The sequence below is a fragment of the Anolis carolinensis genome, chromosome 5, assembly GCF_035594765.1.
Source record: "Anolis carolinensis isolate JA03-04 chromosome 5, rAnoCar3.1.pri, whole genome shotgun sequence".
In the NCBI taxonomy this organism is placed as follows: Eukaryota; Metazoa; Chordata; class Lepidosauria; order Squamata; family Dactyloidae; genus Anolis; species Anolis carolinensis.
In genome coordinates, this window is record NC_085845.1 from 91,669,986 (window position 1) to 91,690,158 (window position 20,173).

Sequence of the window (20,173 nt, forward strand, 5' to 3'; positions counted from 1 at the left end):
GAACAGCAACTTTCTAGCTTTGCCACAGATTTTTTACTTATACTGTGATCAGGGTTTTGACTAGACCATTCTAAAACATTCAGGTTATCATTTTTACACCACTTTGCCATAATTGTCTTTACTCATTGTCCTGCTAGAAGGCAAACATTTGCACCCAAGTTTCCTTACAGACTGAAACTGGAATATTTTGAATTTACGAAGACCTGTTAGACACACAGCAATCACGGAAAAACATTCTGTGATCTGATGAATTAAACTTTCTGCCCTTGCCACAAAACCATGTCACGTAACACCAAAATTTCTTTTGAGAATACCTTCCCCATAGTGAAATGTCATGGCAGCATCATAAAGATGTTTTCTTTGGTTTGAAAGGGTATCTGACCAGGATTGATGGCATGATAGAGTTGAACAGAAAGCAGTAGGAAAGCCTGTTTTTCTTCTTTCTCACCTACGTGATAAGTTGCTCCCAACTTAGCTGTGGCTCTCTGCAGCTCATTATTAACCTTTGGCCTTTTGGTTATTTTTCTTTTTACAGAGATCAGGTGGGTAGTATTTTACAGTTCATCCAGTGCTCCAGGAGATGTTCTAAGTTTAGTCCTGCTCCCCCTAATTGCTGCACTGGTGCTTTTGCACAACTTTATTACTTATTTTGCTGGCTCCTTGATCTTCATGGTGCTGTTTGTTATAGTCTCCAACAACCTCTGGACCCTTCCAATAAACAGGTGTATCTAAGCGGAGATCATGTGCCACTGAAGATGCACAAAGGTGGACACCATTAAATTGCTTGTGATTTCTGGATTACACCGAGTTTGGCCTCTTGGTTATTCCACATGTCACAACAAGGGGGGGGGGGGGGGGGGGTAATGTCACAACAAGGTATTTCCAAGTTGAATTGTCTCAGCAAGGGAGGTAAATAGGTATGCAATTAGCAAGTACCAGTTTTCATTTCTGTAATGTTTGTGCTACTGTAACAATATTTAACCATGTCTGAGTTAAAGCTTCCTAATATATACAAAACTGGATTCAAAAAGTACATTTAAAAGCAAACCTCAAATGTGTACTATTGCCCAAATGCAAAATACACTACATGTCCACATGATCTCCACTTACATTAAATATTTCTACTGGAATGTGTGGCTGTGTCTTGCAATAAAGAATTACATGCTCAAGTATTTCCAAGTTGACTTCCAAGAGAGAAATTCCACAACTGCAAGAACATTTAGTATTTACAGTAACAAAAATCTTATTCCAAAGTATGGCTCATACATTTTTAAACATAAAAACCAAGCCTGACTTAGCACACAGATCTCCGTTGCAGCAGCATCCTGAACACTGGGGTATATTCAGGTTGCCAAGTTATTACGGGAGGAGGGAATCTCTAAGACATTCTATTATGATGCTGTAAGTATAGATGTATTTTCTATGTTTAGAATAGGAATTGAATATACACTGAAAATGTATTTCCACTCAATTGGCAGGACTTTCTCTTCATTCTTCCTCTGCTGCAGATCCCCACATTCTGACATAAATGGTGTCCCACATGATTCTCCAACTGGAACAAAGAGATATCACCTCCTATTTCCTATGAGCTATTTTAAAGATAGCCTGATTGTGTTCACAGTTTTATCACAGTTCCGATTATACCAAAATCTACTCACCACCTTTTACCAACTTAGACATAGGACTTGAATGGTTATCTACTTGTACAAGAGCAATACAAAATTAAATATTTATTCAAATAAGTTTAAGTTCAGGCTGCAATGTTGGCAAAGTAGATTTTAAACACATCACAAAAGCGTGCACAAAAATGAATTTTGAGCAGAGAACAAAAATACTAAGCATTAAACTAGATAGCTGATAAAAAGGGGTTTATAATCACCACTATACAAAATATAAAATGTATTAAACACTACCATCCACAGAACAGTTTTTTAATTGATTATATTTAAAAATTATTTTGTGTAGTTAATTATATAGTGAATTGTAAATGATTATACAGTAACTTTCTTTTGGCTGGTAATACCTTGTTCTTCTACAGCACATCCAATCACATTGCAAAACTGAGCATCATCATTCATACCATCAATAAAAGAAACAATTATTGATAATACAAGTAAATAATGTCTGATCTACAAAGAACAACATTAGTTTTCCTCCTTCAGCTGCAAAGCGCTTTCCATGCAAAGTCAGCACTTGCTTGCTGTAATGAATAGGGTGTACTACCAAGAAATGTCCAGGGTTGTAGTCGCTCATCAAAGACTAAATTTTATAAATCAAAGACTGAATGCAGGCATGGAACCCTCTTTGCTACTGGGTAAAACCCACTGTGCATCATGTATCAAATTTATTGTCCTTCTGGAATTTTATTCAAGGCATTGAAAATTAGACCTAATGATAAATATACATATCGTGGAAAAGGGCTCAAGCTACTATTTGATACCACTACCGGTAATGTTTGTGCTATGTGAAAGCACCTTTTAAAAAAAGAGCCTATGCGGCAAGAGATAAGTGTCTAAAGATTCAAAATGAATCAACAGTATTGGATAACAATATAATTTTCAACTCAGAAGCTGCCTCAAGATTAGGTGCATCTTCAGTTAATGTAACAGGAAAAAAGGCAATGGGTTTTATTTTATTAAACGCGTTCCATTCAAACTGACCTAAGGCCACCAGATTTGCAGACACAATGTGTTTCTTCTTCTCTTTGTACAGTTCTTTAGGCTGTAAAATGATAAAGGAATAGATCTATTTAAAAAACAAAAAAACAAACAAAAAAGCAATTTCGTCTAGATTAAGACACTGCCCCAGGCGTTGGATTCACGTTCTGAGTGGCCACTTGTGGTGCAACCTCAATGATTCGAGGTTTGTCTATAATTCTGGCAGTGCGATTGCCCTTTTCTACAATCCCAATAATCCATGCTTGGTGCCCTTCACCATATTTCGGAGACTTTATTTCAGCACAGAAACGTGCTGCTTGTTCACGTGGTAAACAGATAAGGAGGCCTCCTGCAAGGAAGAAGAAGTGTGCATTAGTTTTTATTTATACATCAGATCTTAACTGCTGCTGCTCTTCTTAAAACTACTAAAATCCTGAACCTATTATTCTGAAAGCATAGGCGATCAATAACTAGTTGAGCTGGAAATGATATATAGATAAACCCCACCTGCTCCATGAGGTTCAAGAGAAGTTTTTATGTTACATTGGGTTTGTTTCGTCCATCTACCCACTGTAAGAACTTTGGCGCCATACATTTCTACTCACTTTTTATTTGTTAGCATAATTGTTAACAGACACAATTAACCATCAATTCATTTCCTGCTACCAATATTGAAGAAGCTTAAGTTTTACTTCATTTGATAAAGGTTACAAAGCAAAATGTCAGAACTCCTGGTTCCTTCTAACTTTATGATTCTATCTTAGAAATGCATGGCTAATGATCTCTATGTGGATTACCTGTGTAATTATTTTAATTTCCATTACAGTACACAAATATATTTTATATAATATCCATTCAATGTATAAGCACAGGGATTACAACATTTAGTTCCAAAGCAGAACTTACAACCGCTCTCAAGCAGTAGCTAACTGCGCCATCTGGGGGAAGATTGCCCTTTACTGAGCCTCTAAAAACATGGAGAGGGTGTCATGCCGGCCATATAGAAAAAAAGAATAATTATAACATGCATTGTGATATTTTTATTAGATTCTGGAGACTAGGGTACAGAGACCCAGTGGATGATCTTAGGCAAATCTCCATCTTCCATACTCAGAAGGCAGCAAAGGCAAATCCCTCTAAACAAATTTTGCCAAGAAAACCTCATGATAGGGTCACTTTAAGGTTGCCATAAGTTGTAAGTGACTTGAAGGCACACAACAGTTAACCTCCATTAGGCCAAATAAAAGGTGAAAAATGCACTCATTAGATTTTGACAGCACACTCACTTGCTTCTACACGTGAAATGCACCAAGACACCAATAGTTCTCCTTCTACACCACATTTACCACCTTTGCCTGAAGAAGAAGCCAATGTGTTTTGAAAGCTAGCATGGTGTGCTCTGCAGCTAGTGGTTGGTGTGGCACAGGTATTTCCACAACCTTATTTTGGAATAAATTATTTGGATCCTCTAGGAGAAATTCTTGAAACAGTTATTATTTCAGTGTCCTAATCATCTACTATTTTAGGTACGACACCAAACTGGGAGGGATAGCTAACACTCCAGAAGACAGGAGCAGAATTCAAAACTATCTTGACAGATGAGAGAGATGGGCCGAAATTAACAAAATGAAGTTCAACAGGGACAAAGGCAAGATACTTCACTTAGGCAGAAAAAAATGAAATGCAAAGATACAGAATGGGGGACTCCTGGCTCGACAGCAGTATGTGTGAAAAAGATCTTGGAGTCCTCATGGACAACAAGTTAAACATGAGCCTACAATGTGATGCGGCGGCGAAAAAAGCCAATGGGATTCTGGCCTGCATAAATAGAGGTATAGCATCTAGATCCAGGGAAGTCATGCTACCCCTCTATTCTCTTCACAAAATGATCCAAAGTACTGTTCAAAATACAGTACATATTGTAGTTTTCTAATCTGGACATTAGCTTGATTTATTAATCAGTTATTTGCCTGGCCAAATACACTCCATTAAAAACCTTGTCAGCAATTCTCAAGAGGTTTCCTACTACATGTTCTTAAAAGGAAAGAGTACTTTACAAAAAGATGTACCTGAAGTTTCAGGACAGGTCCCATGCATAAGGCCAAACATATTGCCACATGCCTTGCTAACTGCAGCCATTTTGGCAAGGACAGGAAGGTTATGTATAACGAAGGACACTTCATTGCGTTGCTGCTTAGCGAGATTTTGTGCATGTCCCAGGATTCCAAAGCCTGTGATGTCTGTGGCTGCGTGAGCATTGAATGTGTGCATCAGTCCTGCAGCTTGAAATAAAAGACAAAACAGCTGTGCAAAAAAAAATCTATCAACCTGTCAGGAGCTGAATCAGTTTAAACCTATGTACATATACTTAAAATAAAATCATATGAAACACTTGAGTAACAACTAACATTTCATAAAATCTTTAGGAAAGCCTCACTTGTTGAGATTAATGAAAAAATTACCCTACTACAAAAAAGAGGAGTGAATGAATAAAAATTAAATTAGGAATTAAGTTAGGAATTTGTCAAGAAACTGGGCACCTTAAATTTTTATTGAGGCAAATATGGTGTCAACCAGGCATTCTCAGAATATCAAGACTTCAAAGGTTTTTTGGGGTCCTGATTGCATTTGCATATTAATAGATATATATCCAGTCCTTTCTCTGCCAGTTTTCCTCCCTATATCCTGCCCCTCCCACTGTTCACATGTCACATCCAGTTTTATGCATTTCAAAAATTGATTTTCACCATTTTCCATTTAGCTTTTTAAAAATAAATCAAGAATTAACAATTTTATTTATTTCATTTATTCAATGGGATTTAGTACTAAAAAGCTAATATTACATTACATGTTGTTCTTTATCTAAAACCTAGTTCTCACTGATTTTTTTGCAAAACTTCTTTTCAGTTTTAGTCCTTCACAGTGGGGAAAGAAAAGGAGGAGTGCTGGTCTGTGGGTCCAGACATGTGATCCAATTGTCTGCTCCTGAGACCCTTGAAGAGCCACACTAACTGCCGAAACACACAAATAAAAGTCCACATCTGATTTTCAAAATATTTTTGATATAGTGCACAGAAACCTATTTAGAAGGCTAATTCTGTTCACAACGTTTTGGACAGTTGTGAAGCTTTGCCTGGTAGGGAGTTAAAAGAGTTTGAGTGCTGTATGAGGCTTCTCATCTAACCCTGAAAACTGAGTTATGAAACTCTTATGTTTGTGACTTTTGTAGAATCCACATCAGAAAGTGAAAGATAAAATTATGGAAGGTAGAAATGACAAGAGATGAGGTTTTGTTTGGCAACAAAGTTGCTTAATGCAGCTGTTTCTTTTTTCAGACCTCTGAATATGACTAAAGGGGTGAGAATGGAAGGCAAAGAGTTAAAATTATGTATAGGGTTTTACATCTTTATTCTGGTAACGCTTCTAGTATAACCATGTAACACCAATTTAAAATTAACTTAATTGTTAGAAGCATTTCCATGCAACGTAAATGCAACTGAATTTTTTATTTAGCCTATTAACAACTGTCTAGGTATGTTTCTCATTAACTTTCTAATCTCTAACCACCACATATTATAAGATTGCAGCGAGATCCCTTCCCTCAATTCTGTCTTGTAATGTACTTAAAAGGTTCTGATAAAGAAGTAAAATTTCTAGGAGGATATGCCACCTGCTGAATCAACATATCCCAATTCTTGAAATGCTGCTGGCTCCCAGTCATAGGAAGGAACAAATCAAATAGCCAATACAAAAGGAAAAGGGATGGAAGAGAAAAATGAATTCAAACATCACATCTCATATCATTACCATATAAAATGATGATTGGTGAAGACAAGTTTGAGAGGAAAGAACACAAATGTCATCTATCCACACCAGGCCAATTAAGCAGATAGCACAAATTCACAAACTTCTCCTTTTTCCTCATGTGGACTGGTTAGTTAAGAAATCCCATACCTTGCCACATTAATGCAACTAATTTAGGGATTCATATAAATTATAAATCTATATTTAAAGACACACATATATGTGGAAAGTCATAAAAGGATGGAGGGAGCAGCAGCCATTTGAGAAGGATGGAGAAAAGGAAGATTAGGTGGGAAGGTTCACCTGCCCTGCTAAAAGACTGACTCCTCTTTGTTCTGCCTTCCTCGCCCCCACCCCCTTTTCCCTCTCCTTTGCCTTTTCTCATTCTATACTGAGGCTTTTTGGTCCATAAACCTGTAAGCAAGAGTTCTCCTTTATTATGTAAATTGGTCCAGCAGATTATTTTTTATTTGAGCAACATAAAAACACAAAGTGTTGGTTATGACTTTTAAAGTCCTACGTAGTTTGGGTCCATGTTACAGTCTGCTCTGGTACTTAGATCCACTGGGGATGCTTACTTCAACCAGCCAGAACCTGATTGGCAACTAGCATGGAGAGGAACTTTTCATCAGCTGTCAACATTTAAGACATAGTTAAAGACCTCTCTTCCAGCAGGCTTACCCAGTAAACTTTAATCTGTGAATTTAAATAATTTTATGGTATGAATGTGTTCAAATCTTAGGTGTATCCCTTTTAGTATATGTGTACATGCATTTTATCTATTTATTTTGATATGTTGTACCCCTTCCTTAAGGAGAGGTGAATAACAAATAAAGAATATTACTTTAAAATATTCAAAAATATTAATATTTTTCCACTCAAATTTTTAACTATTTAAATAATTTATTAACACCAAGTATAATATTAAACATATGTATGTTTTATTCAAAATACTTAAAACACCATTTTAATGCAACAATGTAGCCATTTATTTTCCAATGAAATCCAAGGACCAGCGTTCAAGCCTCTGCTCAGCCATGAAAATCACCAGGTGACTCTGGGCAAGTCACACACTCTCAGCTCCAGGAGGCCCTGTGATAGGTTCACCTTAGAGTCATCATAGGTTGGAACTATTTGAAGGCATACAACACCAAACAAAAGCTATTAAGCAAACATTTCTGTTTCTTGTACCTGTTCTGTTGAGTCTTGCCATGTTCATCATTGCTTCTTGATATGCTAGTTCTACATCTTCTTGTGTTACAACCAACTTAATTTTATTCCATTTTTCTGGCTAATATATAGAAAAGGAATATGAAGATAAAAATATTAATTTGTTCACAATGTCCAACAACATGAACACTAGATTGCAATTTATGTGGCTTACATAAAATAGAGGATACTAGAAAACAAAGATTTAACTACATTGGAAGGGACTAGCTGGCCCTTGGACTCTCTTTCAACTCTGTGGTTCTAATCCAACATTGTATTTCCCAGAGAAAGTCCAGAGAAGCACAGAAGAAAGATATGACAACTACTGTCCTCTCTTCTTGCTGCTCTGTGGCAGCTGGCATTGAGTAGCATACCTATCCTGAGCATGAATGAGTTACCTACACTCACAGCATACTTACTACATGAATCTAATTCAGTTTTGAAAGTAAAGTTATAATAACTATGTCCTATGGCAGAAACTCCCATTAATGACATATTGAGCAAATTAACGAGTTTCTGTTGCTTCTCATGTTTCTGCCAATCAATTTTATTGGATGAAACCAAGCTCTAGTTTTATTTGTGGGAGGAGATAAAAATTTCTCCTCATAGTACATAATTTAAAAAACAAAACTTTTTATGCTAAAAAGTGTTCTTAAAGGTATACCCTAAATACGGATGAACCATAAATTTTATGATACCAATATTTCTCTCTCTCTCTCCTAATACCATCTGGAAGAGAATTCACAATTTCTATATCAGTACAACATCATATGGGTATTGAGCTATCCCACACACTACAAAGATTTCTTTTGTGGTTAATCACCACCAATTCAGACTCCAGTGAATATCCAAAGTGGAGATCTGTTAGGCCCAATGTGCATCATATTATACATGAACTGCACTTGAAATCACCTATTAACTAAGCATGAAGCAATCTGAAGCTCTTCATAGTTCACTTGGGTTTTCACCATGAGAAATTGTTTCATGTCCTGTGTTTTTTACTTAGAAATAATGCCCACTGCATCCAGTAGAATTTACTGACAGATTAAAATATTTACTAATTTCAAAATTATCTATATTGTACATTATCCATATGAAAACTAAAAGAGCGCACCTAACATTGTCACAACTTTTGATACAGCCATACAAACGCCACTCATTTCCCCCTGATGCTTCTATTATCTCCAAAAACAACTTTTGGGTGTGAGATGGGAAGGAAATCAGCAAAAATTGGATGTTTTGACATGCAGAAATACCTCAAAAAAGGCAAAGTTACTCGTAGGAACAACTATCTGTACTGCTTCAAACCATTTACCCAAGAAATGTGCATATTAGTGTAATTTAAGAACTTTTAAAAGGTTTTTTTTTGCATATATTATGCATTCTATCCACAGAAACATGGTATGTTTGTTTTTACAAATAAAAGCTTCAGTATTGCCATATGTAAAACACATAACATATTTTAGATTTAGCCAGATAATGGATTTGTGAACATATGACAGAAGACCAGCTAATGATAAAAAATTGTAGGCAGTAAGTAAATTTGGTTTAAGTTTATTTTCATTAATTGAGTTAAATATTAATTAAGCTCATGTGAATTTTCAAAATCAATATAGCTACAGGGACTGTGCGACACCCAACAATTTTCTAATACTTTATTCCAACTACACTTAAACTAATTTATACTTACAATATCTAGCCACTGGTGAACTGCTACAGCAACTTGAGTTCCCAAAGGTTTAGTTAACACAAGCACATCTCCTGGTACTGCATTATCTGGCCTGCAAATAAGACACCCACAATTTTTTTAAAATGGTATATTTCAAGTAATTACTTTTAGCTCCATTATTTTTGTTTTAAATTGTAAATCACTTTTGAGTTCATTTTCTTTGGGAAATTGAGGATCTAAATAAATATAGCAGTAATTCCCCAGCCATCATTCCATAGAGCATATTCAGGAATAAAATGGTTACACTTTAACAAAATAAAAACAAATATTTTAAAAAGTATCCTGTGAAATGCATTCATTTAGAGACATTTACTCATTTGTATCTGTTCTATTCTTTCTCCCAGCCTTGCATGTAGAAAGGAAACTGTACTCAATTCAATACAGTGTTCCCTCCCCCGTTACTTTGCGGTTCGCTTTGTGCGGATTTGCTGTTTCGTCGGTTTTTTCATATGGCCCTCCCTCCCTCGCAGGCACAAAAAGGCCCAGACTGAGGTGCGTGGCCTGTCCTGTCCTGTCCTCCTCAGTGGCCCGCAGGCAGTGCCAGTAGGCACTGTAACAAGAAGGAATACAGTAAGAAAGGTAAAGGTTTCCCCTGACGTTAAGTCCAGTCGAGTCCGACTCTGGGGGTTGGTGCTCATCTCCATTTCGAAGCCAAAGAGCCGGCGTTGTCTGTAGACACCTCCAAGGTCATGTGGCCAGCATGACTGCATGGAACGCTGTTACCTTCCCGCCGGAGCGGTACCTATTGATCTACTCACATTTGCATGTTTTCGAACTGCTAGTTTGGCTGAAGCTGGAGCTAACAGCGGGCGCTCACTTCACTCCCCGGATTTGAACCTGGGACCTTTCGGTCTGCAAGTTCAGCAGTTCAGTGCTTTAACACACTGAGCCACCAGAGACTCCTTACAGTACAGTACATTAAAAGAGGGAGAGTGGGAGGGAGGGAGGGAGGCTATATTTATTAAAATAAATATAGTGTCCCTACTTCACAGATTTGCATTTATTGCGGGAGGTCCTGGAACGTAACCCCCACGATAAGTGAGGGAACACTGTATATGTATCTTGTATACAAAGTGCTTAAGGTATTGCATTAGTTGTCCTTTAACCTCCTGTTTAAATTCAAGGAGCTGCTGACGACATTTTAAGTCCTAAATATGTTAGGATCTGGAGTGTTAATACTTGAAGGACCTGTCTCTCCATGTATGCACAAACAATACAATACATCTGAAATCTGCAGTCATCTGTGTCTAAAAGAACAACACACAAACATAATAGAGGCCTTTCTCTGTTGCAAAACATCATTCCCATGATCATATGTTACCAATGGTGCCATTATTGGAACCAAGCCAACATTACACCCTTTTTCTAAAGTCTAAAGAATTTGTCTTCAATCTGGAGAAGCCTGTTCTTTTAAACTGTTTAATCTGTTACTATTATGTTGTACACTGCCCTGAGACCTTTGAGAGTGGACATCAGAAAGATCTAAAGAAAACTGATAGCCAATTACTGAAATTATAGTCGAATTTACAGCCACATGGTACCCCCAACTTTTGGATGGAAGGTAATGTATTTCTTTGTAATTTCCATTAACGACCACCAGATAGATACTACATAGTTTCAGGGAACATATAACCATATAATTCAATCATATATGAGTGCTTACATTGGGAGAAAGAGGAGATAAAAATAAATTAATTATAGTAGAGTCTCGCTTATCCAACCTTCGCTTATCCAACCTTCGCTTATCCAACATTCTGGATTATACAATGCAGTCTGCCTCCCACCTGGCTCCACAGCTGTTTCTCTAGGCAGCAAGGACTAAGCCTTTTACGGATTAAACTTCTGACAATGTTGTTACTGTAAGTTCATTTTATGCAATTCTATCTTCATTTGTAGTCAATTTGTTAGTAGCCAATATTTTTGTAGTCAGTGTTTTCAATACATTGCGATGTTTTGGTGCTAAATTCATAAATAAAGTAATTACTACATAACATTATTGTGTATTGAACCGCTTTTTCTGTTGACTTGTTGTAAAACATGATGTTTTGGTACTTAGTTTGTAAAATCATAATGCAATTTGATGTTTAATAGGCTTTTTCTTAATCCCTCCTTATTATCCAACATTTTCACTTATCCAGTGTTCTGCCAGCCTGTTAATGTTGGATAAGTGAGACTCTACTGTAATTAAATATCCTGCTCCCCTCACCCTAGAAATTAGCAACAATCATATCCTCTCAGCATTCAACTATAGAATTTATTAACAAGCTTACCCTTTAATAAAACTGAGATGCATGTTTTGTTCTGCAGCCTCCTTCTTCAAATAAAGAAATTGGCTTCTGTTTTGTATGTTTTTGAAGCAACTATCCTTAAGACACTGATAAATAAGCCCCATAGATGAGTGGGTTTACCTCCTCCTCAGCATCATAAGATTATATAATCCAATTGAGACAATAACATCCAAACTCCCATGCAAAAAGCAGGCACCTAATGTCCCTATAACTGACATCACTAAAAAAACCTAACTCAGTTCTCATAGCAGCTATTCCATCTTTTTTTCAGCAATTCTTGCATTGGATGATACCTGCAACTCACATTATAAACTCATTAGGTTGACAAACAGTTGTAGCTACCCCTCCTAAAACAATCCATGGGTTTAACACTGTTTGACCACCAGTCACTGATGTTCCTGCTTCTTCTGCAGCATCTTTGAATCCTTGGATAATTAAAGGCATTATTTTGTCCCTTTCCTATAGATGAAAACAAATAGGAATTAAAATTAGTGAGTGAATGAATGAAAGATCCATACTAACACAATCTGTTTCCTTAGTATTCTTTAAAGAACTTACCCTGTCTGTCATTTTATTACTGATTCCAAGAAGCATCAACATATTGTCACACTCAGTGACCCCCATAGCATAAAGATCACTAAGAACATTGGCACAGGCTATGCGTCCCTGAAAGAGAACATAAAAGAATTCTGAATGAGTTGGCTGTAGAAGCTCTCAATGGAAATGTTAGCAATGGAACTGAGAGAGTCAACATTTGAATTGTGGACTGGGACTCGGTAAGGGTTCAAGTATTTGCTCAGCTATAGAAATCAGCAGGTTGACCTTGACCAAGTCACACACACTCTCAGCCTCAGAGGAAGGCAACGGTGAACCCCCTCTTAATAAATTTGGCAGGGAAAAAAAGTGACAGGATTGCCATTAAGGCATCACTGTCTTTAAGGAATTCAGCAACAATGAAAAGACAAGCTTTTTTTTACATTTCTTTTATAGGCTGTAGAACTCTCTGCCAGAAGAAACCAAGCTGCCCCACTTCCGGTTCAACTTCTGCCAGCAGGTACTCTTTTATTTAAATAAGTATTTGGTGATTATGTGGTTATGTGAAAAATCTTTATGTTGACTCTTTTAAAAATTCTTGTAATGGTTTATATGCCGTTATAAAACATTGTTGTTTTAATATGGTATCTTATTGTGTTTTAACTTTTTACAATTAATTTTTTATTCATGTAGTGTGTTTTAAAACTTACATGTGAGCTATTTTGGATCTTATTGTTAAAGGGGCTAAGAGGGCAATAATTATCTGAATTTAATAAATGGCTGATGATAGAAATCTCAGAATTATCTAATTCAAAACTTGATCCCTGACTAACTGCAAAAAAAACCTGTAGGGACTTCCAAGAGTCTAGAAATCAGTACCAGCAGTAACAATTATAACAGAAACGCTACAAAAAAATGGTAGCAATCCCACTAAAAGCAACCACTTGCACATCTTTCTACTACCATCCCAGAATCTTTTATGACAGAACATAACAAATCTATTTATGCAGCTTACCATCATATAAGGATCATCCACAATGGGATAAATATAATCTGTAGTCTGGACCAAAGATAGGCCTCCATGTCTCAAAGGAATAACACAAGTATCCATTCCAATTCCTGCAAAGACAGAACTTTGTTACTCGATAACAACAGCATCTTTGATATCCTCAAAAGTTGATTCTATCCTCGCCCCCTTCCCTTCCCACAAATAGTATTAAATCCCAAAGAATTACCAAATCTGAACACAACATTCATTTATATTTCATATATAACCTTTAAACACAATATTATTAATGGTTTTGTGCATGTAAGAATTTTACAATGAACCAGCAGAAAGCAAAGGCATCACTATCTCAACCATCCATGCGGTTGATTTGGGAGTATTTTGGAATTCTGAATAAAGGATGCTCAACTTGTACGTCCTAGACTCAACAAAAATCGCCCACATCACATAAAACTGAAAGCTACTGCGGCCCCATCTATACTGCCATACAAAATCCAAATTATCTGATATGATAATCTGTATTATATGACAGTGCAGATCCAGCCTGAGACAGCAAAGTCTTCATAAAAACTTTCTTGAGAAAGCCGAACAGTCTTAAAAGGTTATGTAATATAATTGCTGTGAAGTATTTTTACCCATGATTACCAGGATATACAAGGTCAACTGTAGCAATATGAATTTCTTGCATCCTTAATTACCAAAGATTGATTAGCAGAAGACTTTTTGAAGAAATGGAGGACAGAACATTGGTTCCCTGTCCTGTCTCGTAAAGGTAACTTGGCTAGAAGAGCCTTTGCCACATCCAACAGGTTCTAACTCTATACCCATATACACATCTCTCCCTCTCATCTTTAAGAATCAATTGAAATCCCTTGGAGAACAGGGTTGGGTCATAAGGCCTACAGACTAATCAATATATTCTTCCTCACCCTTCATCCAAGAAACACAGAGCTGCTTTTAACAAGTTCTGAGTTAATCTCTCCAAGACCAGATTAATTGAAAACAATGCCAAAGAGGTTCTCTCAGATCACTCTCTGGGCTCAGGGAGTTTACCTTTGAAGAATGCCCTGTTCATCTTGGGAAAATATCCAGAAAAGATGTTAAGTCAATGAGCCAGAGGTACAAACTCCTGTTGCTTCTATGATTTTTTGGCTACATTTTTAACAATAAAGCCTCAAAGCAGTATATAAAAACAACTGAATAAACTTGACACACAAACATATACATGCACAAGCACTGCTGAACCTGTCAACAAGATGCTGCTAAATGCTTGGAGGAAAATACCATGGTAACAATTAGACCCAGCTGGTACCTGCACAGGGCACTGAAGACCCAGATTCTATGCCCCAGCTACACTGAATTAGGGAGGGAGGCAGCAGCAAACCCAAGGGGCCACTTATCATAGAAATCATAGCTACAGATTTCATTAAAACCCACTCTATCCCTTTCCTAAATGCATTTCAAAAATACTGTAGTTCAGTACATAAGCTGAGTGACACAACTGGAATAAAATTCATAGTTTGGTCCATTTTATTGATCTTTTGTTATTCTGAACCAAGAGGTATAAAATCCCAATGAAATGATATACATTTTACATTCTGGAGATCCTGTACATGTAATGCATCAACTTCAATTTCTCAAATATTTTGGAGAATTTAGTCCCTTGTGGAAGAAAACATGTACCATAACAGAAGTCCAAGCAATAACAGAAGTCCAAGGCAGTAATAATAAGATGACCAGGTAAAATCCAGAAGTAGAAACAATCTTGCTGAATTTAAAGCTGACTGTCTTCTATTTCTGGTTTTATAGATACTGAAGTATACACACAACTGTGAGAAATGACCAAAAGATACTGGACTCATAGGATATATTCCAGGAAATCTAAAACCTACATTGTTATCCTACACTTTATGCAATTGCAAAGTTTCTGTGGAATGGTCCAGAAATTCAAAGAAATAGTATATTGAACCAAACTGTGACCAATTATTTCAACTCAGTGGTCTGGTCTGGCAAAAATCACTGCATGTCACCACACTGAACAGGAAGTGGAATGCTAGATACCTGGAAAGGGTGTGTGTGTGTGTGGGGGGGGGGGGGGGGGGAAATCACAGCAATTGTGGTCTATTGTCATCAGTTATGGTATTATTCCTGAGACTTGGTTTAAGAAACAACTGGCCTCAGCAGAGGAAAACAACACAACATAAAGAGCTTTAAAGGATCAGATTGAGACTGTACTGTATCTAGCACCCTGTGCCCTAAAGTAGCCCCCACATGCTTCACAGAAGTAAAAAAGCAATGTACAAAGGCAACAGTCCACTATGTTGTTGTTTAAAAACAACTGGCAATTCAGCAGCGTGTTTCCCCAAAGCAATTATTCTCTAAGCATTTCTTCAATATTCTTTCTGAGGCAACTAAACTAATAACCATCACCACATTTTGCAGCAGGGAATTAAAAAAATCATTAGGAACTATGTAAAGATGCACTTTCTGTCTTTAATTTCTTTAAAATTAGTTTCACTAAATATCCACCATCCAATAGGAGTCAGAAATATAGGACATCACATCCATTTCTTTGTCAACACTCTCAAGGAATTTGATAGGTTTGAAAAGCATACCTTCTTTTTACAAAATCCATTTTTATGGATTTTGTAAAGAACAGTAAGAGCCTGTTCTTCTGTGTTTGATCATTTTAATTGTAAAAATTTTGATCATTTAATTGTAAAAATATTTTCCATGGATTCACTCAGAATTGATATTTAGCTAACTAGCCCAAACTGACCACGCATTTTTCTGACAGCTAAAGTAACTAACCTTATCTAAACTCTCTGCTTTATGTAGATAACATGTCAATGTGAGACGGAATTGCTTTTTTTATTACTGTCCCTGACACACTAAGGATATTACAGTGGATTTTTTTAAAGAAACAGCACAGTGGCAAGGAGTATTTGCATATGTGGTTTTTTTCTGGGATTTTATGCCAGTATTTGTTTGTTTTAAGAGACACTGAATGTTTGCTGTTGTATGTTGGGGTCTGCCCTGAGTCCCCTTGGTGAATAGGGTGGAATACAAATAAAGTTTTACAATTATTATTATTATTACTACTTCTACTATATACTATTTCGGTAGCAAAACATGTTTCACTTTGTTGGATCATGACCTCTAACAGCAAAATATCACTATTAAAGATCTTATACTTACCCAATCTTGGCATAACAGCTCCCAAAAACTGTTCATCTTCTTGGAAGTGATTTTCTTGTAGAGATTCAAGCAATTTCTGCAAAACGTCCTGGGGCACTTTACAACCAGTGCCTTTAAGTTCTGTAAATCGGGTGAGCCGAAAGCTCTTGTCAAGTTCATAGCTTTCTGGGTTAAATGACTCCCGAACAGACATGATGCTCATAAGATTAAGTATCAGCAGCTTTTCGTCTTCTTTAAGAAATACAGTGGTTTGTTTTCCGGACACTTATCCTAAGATTTTTTTAATAAAAGAACATTATGACGATATTGAATTAGCTCAAAAAATTCTGCAAACCACAGTATTAAACAAAACTGTCTATTGCAGTGGTTTTCAACCTGTGTGTTCCCAGGTGTTTTGGCCTATGACTCCCAGATATCCCAGTCAGTTTACCAGCTGTTAGAATTTCTGGGAGTTGAAGGCCAAAACATCTGAGGACCCACAGGTTGAAAACCACTGGTTTAAAGGGTGGGCTTATCAAGTCTTCAGAAAGTATTTTCCATCTCTTCTATACAAAAACATCTGAACAAAAATGAACATGCGTACATAATAAACTCCTTTCACCAAGTTCTTCCTAGTCTCTACATCCTAATATAGGCAATATTCATATTTGAACATAAATCCCCAATACAAGCACTTTAAAAAAGTGGTATGCACTTTTTGGGCTGCTTGTTTGAGCTATCCTGCTCAAAAAGAGAGAAGGGTGAGAACAAATACATTTGGAAGTATATAACATCAGAATAGCTGTCTATAAATTACCTTACAAGCCTGTTCTGCCAATGTATGGAATCAATCAAATGTGGCTTGGAAGAACTAAAGGAGCAAGATTACAGGCAGGGATTTCCTGTGATTTGGGGCCACTATTGAGAATATTCCTTCTCTAGAGCACAATAGTCTTACTGATTTTAATGGTGGGCACATAAAAAGGTAAGTGAGGTACATCTTAGTGTGTGAGCAGGATACTATGGGTGAAGGCTCTTTTTCCTGACAACTTTAAAAACCTTTGAATACGTGGTGAATACCATCACTGAGAACTGAACCTGGAAGCCAATGGAAAGAGTGCAAGGCTGAATTTATATACAGGGAATCCTCAGGTTATGAACAAGAACAAACCTACAGAACTTAAGTTGAATTATGTAAGATGGAGCAGGTACATTTTAAAGTGTATTTTCAGACCCTGAAATGCAGAGTTATAGTTTACTTTGGGGGGGGGGGGTGTCCATGGATAATGATATCTACACTAGCTACTCCAGACAAGGTCACTGCTGACATATAAGTGGAACCTTATTTTAAAAGCACTCCTGGCCACTTGTTGGCACCTTTTCCCTCATTATATAATAGAGAATTCAACGTCTGCTATTTTCATAGAAGCCAACTGTAGTAAGTTAAACATCCTTCTCAATTAATCCCACTGATATACAGCACTGTCCAAGAGCACAATCCCATGCATATCTAACAAAACAAAGGCCCCATTGGTCAGGATCCAATGGTTACATTGTGTTCCACCAAACCAGCTATTCCCCTGTATTCCTGGTTTGGAGGGCTGGACTATCTGGAGCAGGTTTTGAGGTGTCAGAAAGGATGAAACGAGCTCTAACTGTACTAGCAAAGGACAAGGAAGGATGCCTTCCATTTTTGGTCAATACTAAAATTACTGGGCTTAATTCTAAATAAGGCAATACAGAATTACAAACATGTGACTTACAAATGACTCACAGTTAAGAACAGAAGTGAGACAATAGGAAGTAGAGAGAAATCTACCACTAAGGAGGGAAATTCACTTCTGAAAGAGTTATCATGGGGAAATGGTATCTCCACTGAAGCTTTCTCACCAATGCTTGTTTCCATAAGCCCAATTTTTCAAAATCCAATTATCACAGGGACAGAAAGTGAGGTGAAATCTTCTGAACAGGGACACAAAGAGCAAAACAAACACCACAGAATTACACTTAAAATGTACCAACTTACAAACAAATTCAACTTAATAACCTTGCAGAACCTATCTTGTTCATAACTTGGGGACTGTGTAACATTTTACTAACAGTAAATGATCTGGGTAGTCAATGTTTACTTCATTTTTAAAGATGAACTGTATATTTCTTTCAAGGAAAATGATCCAGTCTACCTAAGAATGTGTTGTTGAAGGCTTTCATGGCCAGAATCACTGGGTTGTTGTGCATTTTCCAGGCCGGAAACATGGCCATACACCTGGAAAATGCACAACAACCCACTAAAGAATATTTCTGTTGATTACTAGAATGTCTTTCTGCACAATATTGGATTTACACTGCACCTCCTGAATAAGAGGTGTGTCTCAGGAAGTGTCTAAAAGTTCATTGGGCAATCCTGTAAAAGTTTGCTCAGAATCATATTTCAGCAAGATAGTTACAATTGAAACAAATGCTAAACTTCTGCAGGACCATACAGTATTTAATGGGAAACCAACATCTAATTTCATCCATTCATCAATGAACAACTATTTATTTTTGAAAAGCATTTTTCCTTCAGTACCTTAGACCGGTGTGCCACTTCTTAACAAATCTTCTAATGTCATTGACAGGACAAGCTGAACTACTGCCCCTTGGAGAACCATCGGCCAGGCAGCAAAAAGGCCTATGGCACCTTCTCATATCATCTTGTAAAAGATGCCAAACCCAGAGTCTTGGCTGTGCTTTGGGGACAACCAAACGTGGGCCAGCTTTCTTTCTTTCCTGCGTCGAAGTGCACTGAAAAGAAGCAGAAAGACCAGAGAGAGCTATTTCAGCAAAAGAGAGCAAGGCATTACAGCGCCCGAACGCAATTTTGGTTCCTGTGTTATAAATGTCATTTTCTAATTGGTTCTATCATTAAAAAAACATGGAAAAAGTTTATTAAACTGCATAAACTTTTGTTTTTGGTGGGACATATAGCACATTTTGCTATTTTTTTAAAAAAAACAAAAACAAATATCACATAGAGTCTCAACCAATTCAACATAGTTTGTGGCAGGCACAAAAACAAAGTTTCTGAAGTTGTACAATTACTTTCAAATTAGGTACTGCACAATTAAACAGGAAACAAAGTTTTCAAACCAGGAATAGGATTTCTTTTCCAAATTTTGTTACATTGCATAATCATCGACAGCTTTGGGAAGCATTTGATTTCTCTTTCTTAACTCTGAGGACATGAAGAGTAGCACATAAAGTGTGCGTTTGTTTGGGTGTTTTCAGTTTGCAAATTGAAACCATAATTGTCACCCTCCCCTACAAAAAGAGGCGTCTCATTCTGTGTATAAAATCCAAGTTATCTGCTTTGAACTGGATTATATGGCAGTGTGGACTCAGATAATCTAGTTCAATGCAGAGAATGTGGATTATCTGCCCCGATATTCTGGGTTATATGGTAGGGCAGAAGGGACACCAGTTTATTAACTTCCTGAACTTTGCTTCACAAGAGATTGACGGTAAGATCCTGCTGCTGGGGGCAAAAATACTTTAGATAGGCCGACACGTCTATCTATGGCCCCTTCTACATTGCCATAAAAACTCCAGATTATCTGATTTGAACTGGATTATATGGCAGTGTTGAGTCATATAATCCAGTTCAAAGCAGAGAATGGGGATTATCTGCTTCGATAATTTGGATTATTTGGCAGTGTATAAGGGGCCTCTGGCTGAAGTGGGTGCAACCACATTTGGGGGGGGGGGCGCAAAACTGGGAGGACTTTTTCTT

At 37.0% G+C, this 20,173-nt stretch overlaps 1 protein-coding gene across 1 annotated transcript; it reads right to left on the bottom strand.

Moving 5' to 3' along the window:
* Nucleotides 1-1,715: 1,715 nt before the first annotated feature.
* On the bottom strand, nt 1,716-19,113 carry sephs1 (selenophosphate synthetase 1). Its single transcript, XM_008111459.3, has 9 exons — nt 18,974-19,113; nt 16,426-16,695; nt 13,237-13,340; nt 12,246-12,353; nt 11,992-12,146; nt 9,361-9,451; nt 7,653-7,752; nt 4,727-4,939; nt 1,716-3,006 (listed from the first exon to the last, which is right to left on the bottom strand). The coding sequence occupies exons 2-9, from the start codon at nt 16,625-16,627 to the stop codon at nt 2,792-2,794; spliced, it is 1,188 nt and encodes a 395-aa protein (XP_008109666.2). The 5' UTR covers nt 16,628-16,695; nt 18,974-19,113; the 3' UTR covers nt 1,716-2,791.
* Between the last annotated feature and the right edge of the window lie 1,060 nt (nt 19,114-20,173).